This window comes from Dothidotthia symphoricarpi, assembly GCF_010015815.1.
Source record: "Dothidotthia symphoricarpi CBS 119687 unplaced genomic scaffold P153scaffold_3, whole genome shotgun sequence".
Classification (NCBI taxonomy): Eukaryota; Fungi; Ascomycota; class Dothideomycetes; order Pleosporales; family Dothidotthiaceae; genus Dothidotthia; species Dothidotthia symphoricarpi.
Genome location: NW_022985010.1, coordinates 439,557 through 456,413, shown reverse-complemented (window position 1 = coordinate 456,413; position 16,857 = coordinate 439,557). Strand labels below are relative to the sequence as shown.

General features: G+C 48.6%; 5 protein-coding genes across 5 annotated transcripts; 3 read left to right on the top strand and 2 right to left on the bottom strand.

Moving 5' to 3' along the window:
* Window positions 1–1,087: 1,087 nt before the first annotated feature.
* On the top strand, window positions 1,088–2,906 carry P153DRAFT_420192 (uncharacterized protein; the record flags this gene model as incomplete). Its single annotated transcript, XM_033672226.1, has 2 exons — window positions 1,088–1,404; window positions 1,458–2,906. 2 exons carry the CDS (start codon window positions 1,088–1,090, stop codon window positions 2,743–2,745), a joined length of 1,605 nt encoding a protein of 534 aa, XP_033527652.1. The 3' UTR covers window positions 2,746–2,906.
* Window positions 2,907–5,996: 3,090 nt separating this feature from the next.
* P153DRAFT_381702 (uncharacterized protein) lies at window positions 5,997–6,869 on the top strand (the record flags this gene model as incomplete). Its single annotated transcript, XM_033670063.1, has 1 exon — window positions 5,997–6,869. The coding sequence occupies one exon, from the start codon at window positions 5,997–5,999 to the stop codon at window positions 6,867–6,869; it is 873 nt and encodes a 290-aa protein (XP_033527651.1).
* A 2,674-nt stretch (window positions 6,870–9,543) lies between these two features.
* Window positions 9,544–10,593, top strand: P153DRAFT_363477 (uncharacterized protein). Its single transcript, XM_033667387.1, has one exon. The coding sequence runs from the start codon at window positions 9,851–9,853 to the stop codon at window positions 10,409–10,411; it is 561 nt and encodes a 186-aa protein (XP_033527650.1). The 5' UTR covers window positions 9,544–9,850; the 3' UTR covers window positions 10,412–10,593.
* A 1,149-nt stretch (window positions 10,594–11,742) lies between these two features.
* On the bottom strand, window positions 11,743–12,332 carry P153DRAFT_153364 (uncharacterized protein). The gene has a single exon (XM_033662210.1). The coding sequence runs from the start codon at window positions 12,177–12,179 to the stop codon at window positions 11,853–11,855; it is 327 nt and encodes a 108-aa protein (XP_033527649.1). The 5' UTR covers window positions 12,180–12,332; the 3' UTR covers window positions 11,743–11,852.
* A 2,194-nt stretch (window positions 12,333–14,526) lies between these two features.
* Window positions 14,527–15,273, bottom strand: P153DRAFT_282583 (uncharacterized protein; the record flags this gene model as incomplete). Its single annotated transcript, XM_033663214.1, has 1 exon — window positions 14,527–15,273. The coding sequence occupies one exon, from the start codon at window positions 15,271–15,273 to the stop codon at window positions 14,527–14,529; it is 747 nt and encodes a 248-aa protein (XP_033527648.1).
* Window positions 15,274–16,857: the final 1,584 nt, after the last annotated feature.

The window sequence follows — 16,857 nt, the reverse complement described above, 5'->3', positions numbered from 1 at the left end:
GTATAGCTCCGTGTTCCAGCGTTTAGTCTTGGAGGCTGACGTGAAGGCTGATGATATCAACACTCTCACCAACGATGGGTCTGTTTTAGATATCGAATGTCACTAGACCGACAAGAAGGTCAGACAGGGTGGTGGTATTGAGTTGTTGGATCGTTTCTGGACGGTATCAGTCCAATGGGCACGTTTTTGTCTTCCATGAAGCCAATGCCAGATTCAGATATTGCAAGGCGCTTGCATGCACTGACTGTCAGTGTACAGACGGCCGCCTTGAATTCGAGTACCACCGTCGCATATGCTTGGGAGTACAGGCGCGTGTGGTTCTCGTGGTCATTACTGGCGCGCACAAGGCTATGGCTTTGCAAAAATGCATAGAGAGCGGCGTGAATAATGATTGGACCCTGTCCAGCCTCTAACTGCGCTTGTACCCGATGGTTCTACTCCGCGAATGTGTTTCCGTGAAGCTTTAGGACAAGACCATCAAGCACCTCGAGGGCACTGAGATGAAGATGAACGAGCTCGGCTCCTGGCGGAAGCTCACATGGAAGTTTGACTCAATCGTCGATAGAAGGGTTTTCGTAGCTCCTGGACCCCCAGATCAACGGCATGGCGCTAGCTGTGCCTCAGCATTGCATGTCTTGTCCCGCAAGTCCAGTTCAGGACCTATGAGCGCTCGGATATCTAGAAGGATTTCTCAGTCGATAGATAGGTACGCTTGGAGGCAGTCCTCCAGTGTGGATGAGTGCTCGCCTTGTTGTCCAATCATCAAAACTGATAGAGTTCCTGGATGATATGGTTTTGTGACCGGTTCGTGACACATGAACTGCAGTACCTAGAAGGAGCCGGTTTGTAGGCTTGTTTGACCAATTCTTTAAAAGGAGGCTAACGACGGGAAGTGCCTTGACGAGATAATACTTTCTATGCGAACTTCCAAATTGGTGAATGGACGAGTGGAGGCATGTGAAGTCATAGTAACCCAGCAGTCTGGGGAGCCGAGGCAAACGTCATGCCTAGCATCCCCAGATTCCCTAAGCCACCCCTCGAACCACAATGTCATCTGCTGTCGCCAAAACAAAGCCAGACGCTCGCCATGTCGTCCGCAGGCTCCCCGCAGCCATCGTCATCGGGCAGCTCACAGCAGGTTGATCCAATACTCCGCAATGCGCTGCGCTACACCATCAGCGCGCGCGAGTACCAGCTTCTCCACCAGTACCTCCTTTCCCGTGCGCCGGCTGTGAAGAAGCGCACGCTGAACCCAAAACGATACGACGCCATTTCCAAAGGGCCAGATGACTACAATGTCGCTGCTGTCCGCGCATCGCTGCGCCTGGGTGTCTTGACATTTTCGGGTCTGAAGGCGTGGGAGCTGATCGCGTCTAAGCTCCTGGCGCGAGGGACTGTCCAGAAGTAGGCATTCTCCACGCCCTACCATGGACATGTCGCTGATAGTATTGCTCTAGACGCCAGCCGCGCGTACCTGTCTGGAAATCGCCCAACGTCCGGCTCAGCAGCTCGCTCGCCCTCATCCTCCTCTTCCACCGTCTCCTCCGCCGCTTTTTCGTCCGATTACGCGACACTCTTCTCAGTAGTGACGCGCGATCATTTCGACGGCGCAACCCACGTGTCTCGCGATCACTGACGTCTAGGGTGGCACCCGCGATTGGGTCGAGTCTAGCTGGCTTCTTTCTTGCCGTGTATCCCGGAGACCAGCTGCGTGTCACAATCGCCATATACATATTCACAAGAGCGTTGGAGTTCTACTACAACTATTTGGAAGAGCGGGGCTATCTGCGCAATAAGCCTTCTTGGTTCGGATCATGGATGCTTATGCCCTTCACATGTGGACAGCTCTTACACGCTTTTGCCTTCGATCGCGATTGCCTCCCGGACTCATATGGAATGTTCGTTTCAAACAACTCTCCAGAATACCTTCAAAAAAGGCCTGACGGCTATCCGAGCAACCTGCCCTGGCCAGGGACATTCGATATCGCCGACAGCCTGGCGGAAATTTCAAGGCAGCGCTGGCCGCCCTTTGTATCTCCAATTCTGTTCCCCACGCAAGAAACCCTCCCAAAGCGTCTTGCTTCCATCTCTGCCATCACATCCCCTGCACACCCAGCCATAAAATCCCTATCCTGTGCCCTCCTACATCCACAAGATCCATCCTGTCTACGAACATACGTCCAATGCTGGATACAATCTTTCCCAAAAATCGCCCGTTTCTTCACAATCTTCTACGCTGCTATGAGCATCCCACGCTACAAATCCTTCCTCGCCTCTCCCTCGTCAGCAATCAACTCTCTTGCTAAACACATCCTCAGCATGTCTCTCTTCCTCTCAGGCGCTATCGGCGCAAGTTGGGGGTCGATCTGCCTCTTCCAGAGCATTTTCCCGCGTAATTTCCTCCCCACGCAACGCTGGTTCCTCGGCGGCTTTATCAGCGGCCTATGGGCGTACCTCGGGCGCGGCGGCGGCCGATCGAACTTTTTGCACTCGGCGCGCATGTCGATTGATTCACTTTGGAAGGTCGGTGTTAAGAAGGGCTGGTGGAGAGGTGTCAAGAACGGGGATGTACTCCTCTTTGTTCTGAGTTTAGCCACTGTCAATGTCTTGTATGAGGTCTCTCCCAAATCTGTGAGCAGCGGTGTTGCGCGGAAGGGATTGGGTGTGTTGAGAGGCGAAGGGTGGGTCGATAGGGCTGCGCTTCCGAGGGACGAGGACGCGGAGAGTGCTGATGAAGCGAGGTAATTGTTAGTGTCTTAGGCCTTTTCTTGCTGAGATCTCATGATATTCGGCATTCGAGAGCATTTTATTCGTTGTTTATCATGGTCGACTTTATACCATGTTCATGCAGAAGCTATCAGCGGCTGTTTTGTATATACTCCAATTCATGATCGAGCCTACATCGTTGCCTATCAAAAGAAGCATCTTGACCAAATCTCGGACACGCCCATCTGAAGTATGATGTGCCTTTGTACGACCCTCCGACTTTCCAACTACCATAGAGTGCAACAACTTATTAGCAACAATACCCCCAGATCGCAGAATGTTCGTCGCAATCGATACATCGCTCTGTCAACATGCAAGAGAGGCGGCTACGTGCAGCTGGCTGGCTGGCATGGGTATATCCCATATCCATACTCGGTCATGCCATCAGTACTTTGACACCCTTTAAATAGGAGAGTTATCCTGGAGGACGGGGATTAATGTGTTACGTCACCATTGTGTTTTAGTTGCGCACGCGTTTCGATTGCTCGTCAGTTCTCATTACGCGTCCGCACCGGTACATTGAGCAGTTAGTCGTCAAGAGACGGTGTGCTGATCAGCTCTCTGTTACTATCACTGTGTACTCCTACTGATTTTTACTGTGTAAAAAGGGGCTGGGTATTAGCTTCTATACTGAGTTACTATATTAGATTCTTACTGTGTTGCGTCTATCTGCTTGTACTTTAAGCATGAATACGCTATAAACCTAAAATAATAGGAGAGTTATGTGCAAATACTCCATTACCATATCCTGAAAGCCCTCAGGCTCTATCAATACAGCGCTTAGTCGAGACTTATGGCACGCCGCTGCCCAGTACATTGATTCTGTCTCTAGTGCAGTATGGCTGGTTGGGATAGACGTCGAAATTGGGTTGAAAACATTGAGAATTTCAAAGTAGCTTCGTCGATGAAAACAATAATTATTGGGTTTGTGACTTGCGCGATGGCTGTGTAGTGCTGGTGTGTATATAGCTGCATGTCTGTTATTAACCCTACACGCCGCATGCTCGTTGAGCTCTATACATGTTCTCGAGAGGTCATGAATCTAGGAGAACACTTGGAATTCAAGGCTCGAATAGTTTGTCGTGAATTAATGTGTTATATCATCAACGGGTACTATATTCTGGCAGAAGGATGACGTTATTCGACAATGGCGTAGAATCAATTGAGTTACTATCAACAGCTGGTACTACCCGGAGTCGATTCCAGGGAAACAAGATATGCCCAAATTTACAGCACAGGCCTTGATAGCCTTCCGTTCGTGGTGGAAAATGCTTCTCTTTTGATTTTTCATCTGTAGGATAGTGACAACTCAACGCAACTGTATCAACATTCGTGTAGAGCACGTATCCCCGACCTTAAACTGGTGGGGTTGAAATCGTCTTACAGGTCTCTTGTTCACTGATGTTGGAGATCGAGACTGGAAAATATAGGATTATAATATGGTCCACATTCTGGATCCAGATCATTGATTTTGGGTATTGATTGACTTTGTTAGTGAGGAGCTATTATTATTTTGGGATTATAGCGTATTTATACTTGTTGTACAAGCAGATAGACGAAGCACAGTAAGAATCTAGTATATTAACTTAGTGTAGAAGCTAAAACCCAGCCTCTTTGCACACAGTAAACATTAGTGAGAGTATACACTAATAGTAACAGAGAGCTGATCAACCGTCTCTTGACGACTGACTGCTGAATGTACCAATGTGGACGCGTGTTCGAGAGCCCAGGCATTGAGGAGTTATACCATGGAGTTGATTGGAGTTGATTGGAGAAGAGTTGATATACAACAGATGATTCGGGTCTAGACATCTAGACATCAACTAATGCAATCTTACACAATAAGCAGAGAGCTGGATTTAGTCTTCACTATCTCTATTTACTGGTTCAACCTGGCATACCATTGGACCTAAGCCAGTTCATTTTAGGAGGCCTGGTAACACAATATATAGGGAAGAAGGAAGGCCTATAGAGTTGTGAACAAGAAAATCGACGTCCAGCAAGACCTTGAGGAGAAGAAACCCAAGATGGTGCTACAATTACCTCAAAGACAAGTAAGAGAAGGAGATAAGAATGGGGTGTTTTGTGCTGGAGACAACAGAACACAGGACCTATGCGGCTCTTTCTACGGAGGAGTACCAGCCTGGAATTCCCATAAACTACGCCGATTATCTCGTCAATAATTCAAAGTCGGCAACATCACACCTTTACAGGTACTTTGACTCCTCACTAACGGCAGTCACTAGGCAGTGATACTGGAATAGTGTTTACAATATTAGGCAACACAAATCTCTCCTATATTTCTAGGGCCGATGAGAGTTTGGTATTTGTTCAGACGTTAGGTCGTCGGGCAGTAACCCTTTTGTACGATATTCTTACACATGCATATAACGACGGTTATCTGCCCTTGAGTTGATGCTGAGGGAATAACCCAACAGCCCAGATAAAACATCTGATACGTTCATACTAGCCACTTTCGAATAATGGTTATGATCTGAGTGGACAGCCCTGAAGAATCTCAGGGGAAGTGTTGAACATCATAGCCCCCAAACTCGGTTGGAATTACCGATTGACCCCCCACAGATCTCCTGACGCGCTGTTGTAATTTACGGTCATCACGTAAGCCAAATACTTTACCTACCTTGCTGCAACTTGAAACTGTGGCTGATACGCTATCGCGCACAGATTTGACGTTTTGCGAGTGTATGCCCGTTCATGCAGCGAACCGAGCCGTTTTGCGGCACAGCAACACAGCCCCGCAGGCAGCTACCCAGCCTCACCTACATCTTTATTGAATTCCTCCAGAAGTACTTGGTATGAACACAGCCACGAACATCTACCTATAAAGTTACGTGGCGCGAAACAAATCAGTCACAAAAAACAAGGCTTGATAATTACAATCACATTTAGCAACGTTTAGCACTCCCAATTCTCAGGAGACCCTATCATTACTTCATTCTACAATGTCTTCGTCTAGTCAAACTCACTGGCGTAGCTCTCAGCCTGTATTTGGATCGTGTCTTCAATCATTGACTCGCCCGGTGTCGAGGCAAAAGCCGCAGTCAACTTCGTCGTCCTGTCCAGCAGGGGGTCGGCCAACCTTGGGATTCCACGTAGAGTCTGATCCCGAACTTAGCCGGAGGCAAAACACCAGACAATTTGACGACAGACCTATACCTCTTCACTCACTTGGACGGGGGAAAGAAGCACGACCAATAAAAGAAGAGACGATGCCGTTCAATGGAGCGTCACCAAAGCAGAATGTTTCAGGCCCAGATACCACAGTGAGACCACAAAAGTCGCCAGAATTCAATTCTCCTGGCTCGACCGCAACAGTGTTAGAGATTCACACCAGATTGCAGGATACCTTCGAGAGCGACCTGACGAATTCCGACCAACGAGGTTCCATTTATGTGCTCCTTGACCCGAACCGCCCTGAACTTCGGAAGATAGGGATATCAACGAATGTAGGGAAACGTCAAAAAAGCATTCAGTATGCTTGTGGACTTAAGCTCCACCTAATACATGAAAGGACAGTCGACAATTACAAACGAGTGGAGGCCCTCGTTCAAGACGATCTTTGGAATGTTTGTCGACCCTACAAATGCCAGAAGTGCGGCACGAAACATGGAGAATGGTTCAACGTAGACAATCATCTTGCTAGGGAGACCGTGGATAAATGGGTCAAATTCATGCGCGAAGAGCAGCCCTATGATACAACTTCAAAGACGCTTCAGCCATTCTGGAGACATCTGATCGCGGTTAGGGAGCCTCTGTTCAAAGAGAAAAGTCTCGATATCGATACGCTTCGAATGCATTGGGCTCATATGTTGTCGCCATCTGTTCCCATCCGCCTACACTACCGAGTTTGTATGGTATGGAGATTCGTCTGGAGATTTTACTGGCAGGTGAACGCCACGAGCGCCTGGGTGGGAGTGTTCGTTGCTTTCCAAAACCGACTTACTTTCCTTTTCATGCTTTCATCCATCGTTGGAGTATTCATCAGCATGTATGGAGGAGGAGATGATTGGTCGCCACGAGCTTCGAAGAGTCCAAGAAAGTCACCCTCAAAAGAGAAGTCAGTACCTCCAGTGCCATACTGAGATTATGAAGGCTTCAGATTGTTTTTCTTTCTCATCATGGTAACAACATAAGAGTGGAGCCTGCACTCGGCGAAATTACTGTAGTCTCCTTATCTTAGAAATGTCACAACGTTTAAGCATAATGGTACCATGCTGAAAGAAAGCTTTTCTAGTGTATGTCATCTACATCTACATCTATATCTGGAGAAAGCCATAACAGGCTCCTTTCTAGCGTTAAGGTTTGAAGTAGTGAGATGATACTCTTACAGCGACGGGACAGGCAGACTCTGGAAACCACACCCTCTTCCTTATGACATATATTACTCACTAAAAGGTTCCTTGTCGATTACTTGTATTGAACAAGGCGCTGATTCCGGGACGTGGGGTGGCGTTAAGAATACCTCAAGGCCCATGACCTTGGTCGCGTGGAAAGTTACATCTATAGTCGGTACCGCCTACTTTGTTAGACCTGTAATTGAGTTCAGCCTCCGCAGTAACAGTTTCCGCGTCGATTCTGATGCCATATCGCATACCACATTGCTTCGAAAATAGCTGTTGGACATCAAATATGTGGCTGAGAAGAGCGAGTGGACAGATTTAGTTGGCGTTTAAGGCTTGTAAAATAAAATGCGTCCTGTAATTCAAGTCTAGACTAGATTCACACGAATCTATACATATCTTCAGCAGTAGGATCACGAGTGCTACAATAGGTGCAGTGAACTCTGCCAGTCAAACTCATCACGATAGAGCCGCCATGTGACGCACATTTCCATTCTTCTACGCTGAGATGGAGGGCTTGTCTCAGCAACGGTAGCTGATAAGATGCTTGGCAGCATACTGAATGCTAAGATGAATCGAGCTCTCTCTCTATATCATACAAAACTTGGATCAGAGACCCGATAAGTTGACTGGATCGGCAAATTCTGGTTGGAATAGCACTTCAAGAACCGGAAAGTGGTGACCGAAAGTGCTTCTAGATTTGTCACAAACTATTGGAATAGTTGTAACAAGATACCTCGCCCAATTCTGATGAGAATCTGGCGATCAGCTCAAAATTGTGCGCCAAGAGTGACCTTGCATGCGGCGCAGCTTATTGTCTTTGGCCAACGCGATGCATGATTCTGCAATGTTGCGTCATTGGTGCAGCGATCTAGGGCCTATATATTCGTGAGAGAGTTGGAATCAGGTCACCCTCGTTACTCGTTACTCTTTCCTCTAGTACACAGTTCTGGATACTGCTGAAACCCACTCAGCCATGTCAAACAAGCAAGATTCCCAAGGTAAAATGCAGTCTATAAGCGTTCAACATAAATACTCAGCACCGCTCACAGAAACTGATATTATCGCATCTGAAACACGATCCGAGCAATCCTCCAGCGCTCTTCTCGACCATGGATCATCCAAACGCGGTGTCGGTTTAGGCGGACAAGCAAAAGAGTATTGGCAGAAGCTCAAACAGGAGGACAAGCAGCGTAAGGAAGACAGCATTCAGCACGTTTCGCAAGCTGAAGCCACGGTGATAACGGGGTACGGTGAAGATGGTCCAAAGTCAAACAGGAAGGATGGGAAAGGGGATAAGCGTTCCTTGGGGACGCTTTTCCTCTAAAAAGAGCTCGGAAGATGGAAAGGGCGTCGGCTTTGTCTGCTGACTGATGAAGGAAATTTATCTTTTTTTGGACACTAGTACAAACGTCTCTTTTTGCCATGCAGCAAATTTTCAAGTGGTATAAAGATCGTTCAAATGGTGGTCAAGTCAGAGCTGGAAGACTTAACTTCACCAAGCACGTTAGAGAGTTGTAATTTCTCTGGAAAGACAACTAGATAAGTTTAGACGTTGTATTGGGATGTTGGTATTGTAAAAGCTTTTTCAGATGATAACTAATTGTACATGAACTGATTGTTGATTCTCCCAATCTCGTCTATATGTACCAAATGATGCTGAATTATATAATCAGGGTTTATTTCGCTGATCAAACCAGTTCCTGAAGTTACGCAACCAGGAGCCTAAAATGACCTTTTGTATTTCACCACACACACACACATACACACACACTTCAACCCTAAGCCTTCAGACATCATGCGCAGTCTCAAAGTTACTTCATTTTGTTATTTCTGCATATCAACTTATATAAAGAACACCCCGAATACCACTTTCGTTGGATTCTGTATCGCTACCTAGTAGGCTCCTCTCACCACACTGCTTCTGAGGTGAAACGCATCGACATTAATTTCACTGACCACAAGGATCTTCGAAGCACAAATTATAAGAGTCTTTAGGATGTTAGTCACCATGTTGACGCGAGCAAAATGTTCGACTACTGATTTGGCCTTGAAGGTTTCCGTTGGATCATTACGCCGATGGTGAAAACGTCAAGGAAGAGACACCTCGTAACTTAGGTGCTATTCAAGCCACTTACTTATTCAAACACTCAAGTCCCGTATTTTCACTTTTCCTAGTGATGACCCTTGAGCGAACTTGCACAACGGACTTGTTGAATAGTGTTGTAGCGAAGATGCAGGTACGCGCCCTCGGCGAAGCAGCCACACGCGCCCCAGCGTTTACTGGTCAGATATGTCAAACCCCTACAAAAAGTTCACATCCCCAGAATTATAAAAATAGTAACTGCAGTAGCACTACTCGAACGATGCCTGAATCTAATCCTTGGCGTTTCAGCCTTTCGGATGATTTATTGATATTCGCTTGCCCCTACGACTGTGATTCTCAACGAGTCTAATCAGAGCACTTGAGATGTGTGACAAGACTTTCATCCAGGGAAGATTTACTCACATCTTACATGTTGTACGCGCCATGGACTCAAATCGAGATACTTCTCAATTTTGGGATACGAAAGGATGCAACCTGCATGCCCTGATCCAACCGCCCAACTCGCGACGATGAATTTCTACAATACAACATAAATGGACTTCTCCTGTGCAAAATTTTGCAAACAACAAGCAACTGTATTCGTCAATCAGATATCTTCACACCTACTACACCAATCATGCGCCAGTCAGCCACTCTTCCCATCGTCTTTCTCATGCTCACGGCCAGTACCATCACTGCCAACACCTTCAACCCCTCTCGAACCGGCATACTTAAGCGTGAAGCCCAACTCTCCTGCCCGGCCCAAACCTTCGACATTCTCTGTGCTGCCGACTCCGGTACCACCATCTGCCATGACCGCCTCGGTGTATGCTGCCAACTCTCCGACGGCAAGACGCCCTACACTTGCAACGGCATGGACGAACCACACTGCTGCGGAACCGATAAGCCGGCCTGCGGTGCAGACCCAACGTGCAAGAACATCAAGGGCGATCGCGATGTTGTGAGCGCGCAAGATGTCGTGTATCCAACGGCTATGACCGTGTCGGTGGCGTCTAGCATGACGGCGACGAGGCTAAATCCGTTTGCGAGCGGGACTGCTGCAGCGACGGTAGAGCTGGCGACAGTGACGGGGGAGAGAAACCCGAATGTTACTGGCGGGGCGGATGTTTTGAGATCTGAGGGGGTTATCGAGAAATGCATGTTGGTAATACTTGCTATGGCGATAGCGCTGCTATAGAATGCTCTAAGTAGTTGTAGGGTTCGGTAACGGTCGGTGGCTCGTGATTTTATCGTGTATTGTGTTCTTCATATGTACAACCATTATATCTGTCGTAGTAAACTAGATGGCAATGAAGAAGAGAACCTAACGTTGCCATCCTGATATCATCCCATGGTATCATCCATGGACTCTATTGGTACCCCTGTTACTGTCATAGTCTCTAACGCTGGAGCAATCTGGAGGGTATGCCACATCCTTGGCACCCAGGTTAGGATTGCGAGTCTGGTGTTTGGATCTCGATTCCCCATGTTATTGCAACGTCTAAAATAAGTTACGTTCCTATCTGCAATAATGGAGAAGAGCAAAGTCGTACTGCGTTCATCCAGGGTGTCGAAATGAACAGGATCAGAGTATGCGAGGCAGTGCAAAATCGAAAGTAGAGTCTGCTACAGTCTCACTGATCCTTTCGTCTATCGTCTTATCACAATACACTTGACAGAGTGAACAATGGGAGCACCATGTTTTGGCATCTAGGCGATTGATGAAACTGCAGAGCCGAATACGTCTTATTTGTCGTCGAACTCCTCTTCATAGTAAAGTGAATTCAATCCTGACATTAAATAAGTTTTTCCAAGATTCGAGAGCGGAGATTCAAGGTGGTCATGTAGACCAAAAATCAAGAAGTTGAAACGTTTTTAAATCCTGCGAAGATAGGGACAGTGGGCGAAGAACACAAGATAGTAAAAGACTAGAACCGCGAGAAAGCGGTGTATTCTATCCGAGTCCTGCTGTCATGAAATAGTTTCTTCTTCCCAGGTGTTCTTGTAGGTCCAAACTAAGATAATAGCCACTGTTACTATCTGGCGACTTGATCTGGATGACTGACAACCACACAGACTCGCGTTAAGACCAGGGAATAGAATGCCAGCGCGCTAGACGCATCTTTTGATTACTTGCAGTAGACTGCAGGAAACTGCGGCAACGTTTTGGGCTGGGTGCCACTGAGTCAAGTCCGCTGGGAGGCATAGTGACCGGGAAAAGCCGGGAAAGCAGCGGGAGTGGACGGTGAGGTGTTGTGCACATGGACAACCTCAACCATTTCTTGTACCGAGGAAAGCATGCAATCTAAACCGACCGTTAACCGCTTGACATTATCCGCGCCAGACGCACTTGTTGGGCGGTCAGTGGTGTCCTCGTTACGGGATAGCTGCCACATTCCACCAACCCCTGACTGCTGCATCGCATCCAGCCGCTCGCTGTTCACACATGTGCGTTAGAGTCATCAAGAGAAAATTCTCCAGCCACGGGCTGCAGAAAAATGTCACGATGCCGAGATCGCCCGAGCCGTGGTCAGCCCTGGAAACTCAACACCATAGCTGAAATCACACGATTACCAAGGCTTTCCCGCTCGAGCAAACACCCAAAGAGCAGAAGGGTCGAACACCCAGATACTGCTCCACTATCTACACGGTAGTGTCATCGACTTCGCAGCACTAGTGGAGAAGACTCGGACTGAATTTTCTCTGTTAGCTGATCCTACGATCACCTTCCTAGCGATAGATCGATCTTCACAGCGGTCAGGGATTGGCGCTTCGTGCGCTAGAAGAAGGGTTTTGCTCCGAGTTTTCTCTTCTGTCTTGGCCCGTCGAGCGCGGAAGGGGTCTGTTGCTTTTGACAGCAACATCTCGGCGCGGGTCGGCGCGAGCTCACCGACCCCACTTCTTTGCGCAACTTGCCAGTTTGGACAGGCGTCGGGAATATGGAGCTCTACGTGTCCGAGGGTCATGTGATTGGAGATCTTGACAGACCCTGATGCGTCGTTTGGACCCTGGTTTGTTCGGATGTCGATGGAATGACCTCAAGAGGCGATGAATGCGTCGCGGATCGTCTATCGGAGGAATGGGCGATAAAGGCGACGCACGGCGGGAGAGCTTGACCTCATCTCCTCGTCCGCGCCAAACCCATTGGTCGTCAATGGATAGTGAGAAGGATGAAAAAGTATCCGGCGTACACAACCGGTTCTGCATGCGTCATGAATTCCCAACATGGTACTCGATCGGTGCCACGCAATCCAGATCTGAGTTGGTAAGTATTTAGTGAGGCGGGTTGATTTCAGAGAACTCCACTCCACATTGTGAGGGGTAGCAATGAGTTGCCAAGTATCTGACTACTCGTCGTGGAATGTGGGTGAGATAGTTGGTGAAACAAGGTATGAAGTCACCTGTCGCAATGCATCTGATAAGCTGGTTGTTATCTCCGTCAGAGCAGCCAAACTCCGTTATCGCTGGGCAGTTTAACTCCAGAGGATAGTCGTCCGTCCAAAATACGTCTAGCATCAGCAATCGCCCCGTTCATGGTCTGGCAAGGTCGTAGTGGTGTTTGATTGAGCCACGTTGAAAGACGACTACAGTGTGGGGTCGGCGACTATATTGTTGCCTGGGCGTGAGGAGGAAACCATGGGGCTATGTTGACGCTGCTTATGTCTTGCGGAAACGTGGGGTACTACGCGTCCTCTCATTCATGTGATGGAGAGTCAAAGCAGGAGGTCGCTGGGGAAGTCCTGGCCAGAAGATTGTGATTGCCAGCTCATCAGTTCTAGACACCGCAACATCTCTGAATATGCCTCTTCTACTGGACAACGCTCTTATTTGGATTGACTGTTGAGCGACCGGTAACCATGGGTCAGTGGACTATGGAGATATGTATATTATGTCATCTTCTTTCTCTACGCGATGTATCCATGCATCTCCACATTGCAGTGGGCCACAGCTATGCGCCCATTGCTCGCTTTGTTCTGTGCGAAACACGCTCCACGTCAGACCGCCCCAGAGTTATGCTGTCGCACGGGCATCGTCGACAGCGCAACGTGTCTTGGAAATCTAGATTCCACATGAAACGTTCAACGCTCGCTACGAGATGCCTTTGAGGTTGAAGCGTCGACCAAGGAAAGGTGGATGCCTAGATCACAACATCGCAAGGATGCTGGCGATCAGGCGAGATCAGCACTTCAACCTTCCTCGTTGAACTTCTGCCAATGTGGAGACGGGAGTCCCTGCTCAGAACGTGCCAGGCGCAGATGCGGAGAGTCGAAAACATTGATGCCTTGCTTTGCGACCTGAGTTGCGTGGCTCTCTTATCTCAAACGTCGTGCATGATCGAGGATATCTACATGTGATCGATGTCGTCGTCGTGGAACGGTGATCCTTGAGCACATTGTCCGCGTTTCGCCCGGAAAGAAACGTCAATGGGCAAACATTGTGCCTATGTGCCAAGCTCGGAAGCAACTCAGAGCCGACTCGACCGGCGCCCTGCATTAGATGGTCTTTGCTCATCATCGATTGCGACAGCGGGGGTTGGTAGCAAAGCGGCACAATTCGTATTTTGACGCAAGCGCTTCGCAATGCCTCGTATGCGATTACAGCAAAGACATGAAGATCTTTGGAACTGACCGGAACTAATTTTTCATGGGGCAAGCGTTGCGACAGGCGATCCAAAAGATTGCGGCTTTGTGTCCGCTATGCTGGTTTGGTACCTGCAGGGGGTTGGTTGTCGTGACACTGACCGACATTTGAAGGCGACAAACCAGCCTTCCGTTATGCGAGATCCAAACATTGCGGGTCTGCAAGGAAAGTCTAGACAGCTTTGTAAATGACGCTCAACGGTTCAGGAGTAAAAATCAGGAAGGGGTGCGAAGGCTGTCAGGCCTAGTCTGCTATCACATGGTAGTGGTTTATCCGCGTGCATAGTGCACCAAGATAAGGAAACCATCACATGAGATGAAAGTGGGTAAATTTGACATGATGATCATATTTTAAATTTCTAGCTAATGTTCAAGGCGGGAGTCTCTACCATGTAAGATGGGAGATCTCAAACCGCGCCATGCAATCAATTTCCCAATGTTCATGTGTCCACCGTGGACAGTTCCTTCCTGAGAAAAGTTGAGAAGAGTAGTGCGTGACATCCAGATTCGTTATTGCTTCATTGCAATCCGTCCAACCCGTGTCGTCCCAATAATAAAAATGATAGGTATAATGCTGCCGATTGTGCTATGCTGAAAGGACTCGCTCGCTGAATTCGCTGGAAAATGCTTGATCAAAGACAAATAAAAAGGTCGCAATAGTGATAGTGCCGGCCTAAAAACTTGGGATGAGCGGAGCATTGGAATTCGAATCCATGAATAGCGCGTGATCGCTTTCGAAGTAGTGTGGCTTCTCGTTGTAGAAGGTTGTTGTGAGCATGGCTTCTTTGTCGGAGAATTCGAGCATAGATTGCGGCGGCGATGCGGGTGGTGTGTCGTCGTCTGAGTCTTCTTCGTAGACAAGTTCGGGAGGCGAGTGTGATTGTGATGTGACACGGGTAAGGGCAAGATCTGAGTCGTCCTCCATGTCGTCGTAGAAGTCCTCCTCGTCGTCTTCGGCTACCGTGGTGGTGATCTGAATTGGTGCCTGGACAATGCGTCGGGGCATCAGGACCATGTCAAAGTCCTCCTCGCAGTCCGAGTCCGAGTCGTAGTCATCCTCCTCCTCTTCCTCCTCCTCGACGATGCTATCGGCCCACTGGACATGGCGTTGCTCCTCAGCCTTGGAGGCCTTGGCCATGGTCTGGTTGAACCATGCTTCCTGTTGGCGTTCGGCGTCTTGAAGTTCAATCATGAGGCTGTCGAGAAGGTTGGCGTGTCCAACAAGAAGGCGGAGGTCATGGTCGGCCCGGCAAGCCTCTTTACCCAGCTTCGAGCGGGCAGAGGCGGCGATGTAGTAGGTTTGAGTGAGAGACATCTTTTGTTTCTTTTGTGGTGGGGAAGAGACAAAGTGGGAGCGAGTGGTCTCAGCAGAGATGGGCTCAAAGGAAGTTTGTATGCGAAGGTGGGATGTGGAAGGCATGTTGGATGTATGTATAGGCAGAGATATGAGTGCCTAAAGACGGTGAGTCAGTTACGTTTATGACTGCAAGGTGGACAAGGCTTGAACGAACCTTAAGACTGCAGCCAATGGAGAGAAGGTGATCCGAGCTTGAAATATTCCGGGTACGACAGATGCAAGTTTGTATTCGAGATGATGATCCTTTGATATAGAGGCGACTTTTCTTCGATGTGGGTTTGAAAATTCGTAGTGGAGCTGTTGTGTAGTCCCTTGAACGGCGTGGGCAAGCGTGTTTCTTATGTTTCTGACGCTCGGAGGATGACAATGGAAGTACACGACATCCCGGATCTAATTGGCATTGTTTCCACCGTTCTTGGCCGAGTCGGTGAAGAACCATGCGGCCATGATTCACAAGCTGCAGGGATGTGCGGCGGAGTGGTGCTGACGCGCGCCCGGCGCATGCACTACGAAAGCCTCTTCGGTCGGAGCGGAATTGTCATGTTCGCGCGATACGGCCTTAGCAACCGTAGATACGGACATAGAACGCTGGACGGAAAAGAGAGGTTATTCCCATGGATTATTCATCGCGCTGCAGTGACTCATGATGATGTCTTTTTTCTTCATTCTATCTGCTATTCCATGGGTATTGTAAAGCCCTTTCTTTTGGCACGCTCCTTGCCAGCGTGCACCGGGCTAAGCGCATGGGCATGCTTGTGCAATTTGGCTGCCTGCGATGTGCTGTCGCAAGGAGTCAGCCACGGTTCACAGCGGTCACTCCGCCAGCTAGCCTTGGAAGCGGTCAGCCTTTCAGCCTGTGGCTTCAATCGTGGGCCCGGCGCTCTCGGCCACCGCTCACTTTGCCTTTGATTGTATCGCAATGAAACAAACCAACCACTCTCTCCTTTGTGTAGCCTCGACTTGAATTCGCGCATCCATCTTGCAAGGCTCAACCCTTCGAATCCAGCTGACATGCCTTGCTTCACAACCATTTCACACAAACAAAAGCATGTTTTGGGCTGACGATAACGGAGAGCGCGTGTGACCGGGCCCGACGGAGACAAACGATGGTTCATCTGTTCTTGCTTCGGACACATTTCGATCACGAACGGCATCTCGGTCTTGCGGACGAAGCGAATGCGATGCGCCCTCCCGTGTCTTCGTTGGCTAGGTAATGATTAATTAATGATCACGATGCATGCGACACTGTAACAACAACTGCATGCCCTGCATCTGTCTGACTCCCAGATGACAAACTCATCTTCTCTTGTTGTCGTCTCCCAGCGTGATTGGTGGGTGTAAGCTGGATGATCTGCTTGATGCTGAACAATCTGATCTGACAAAGCTGCAGCCCTTCAGAACAACGACAGCCTTAATGTGATGACGAGATCAAGCTTGACCTTTCATTAGCTCCAATTCCATGTGCTTTGACGATCAACTTGCGACGGACAGTTCCAAGGGGGAGTGCCGTGTGAAGCTGCAGCATGGCGCGCGTGGACATCATTACCTACTTGAAGTTCAACCCCCCTTGTCCATTTTCCCAGTTGAGCATTACAAACACACAACCAAGGCATTCCTCCTGATAAATCCAGCAGCTGCTTCACTAAC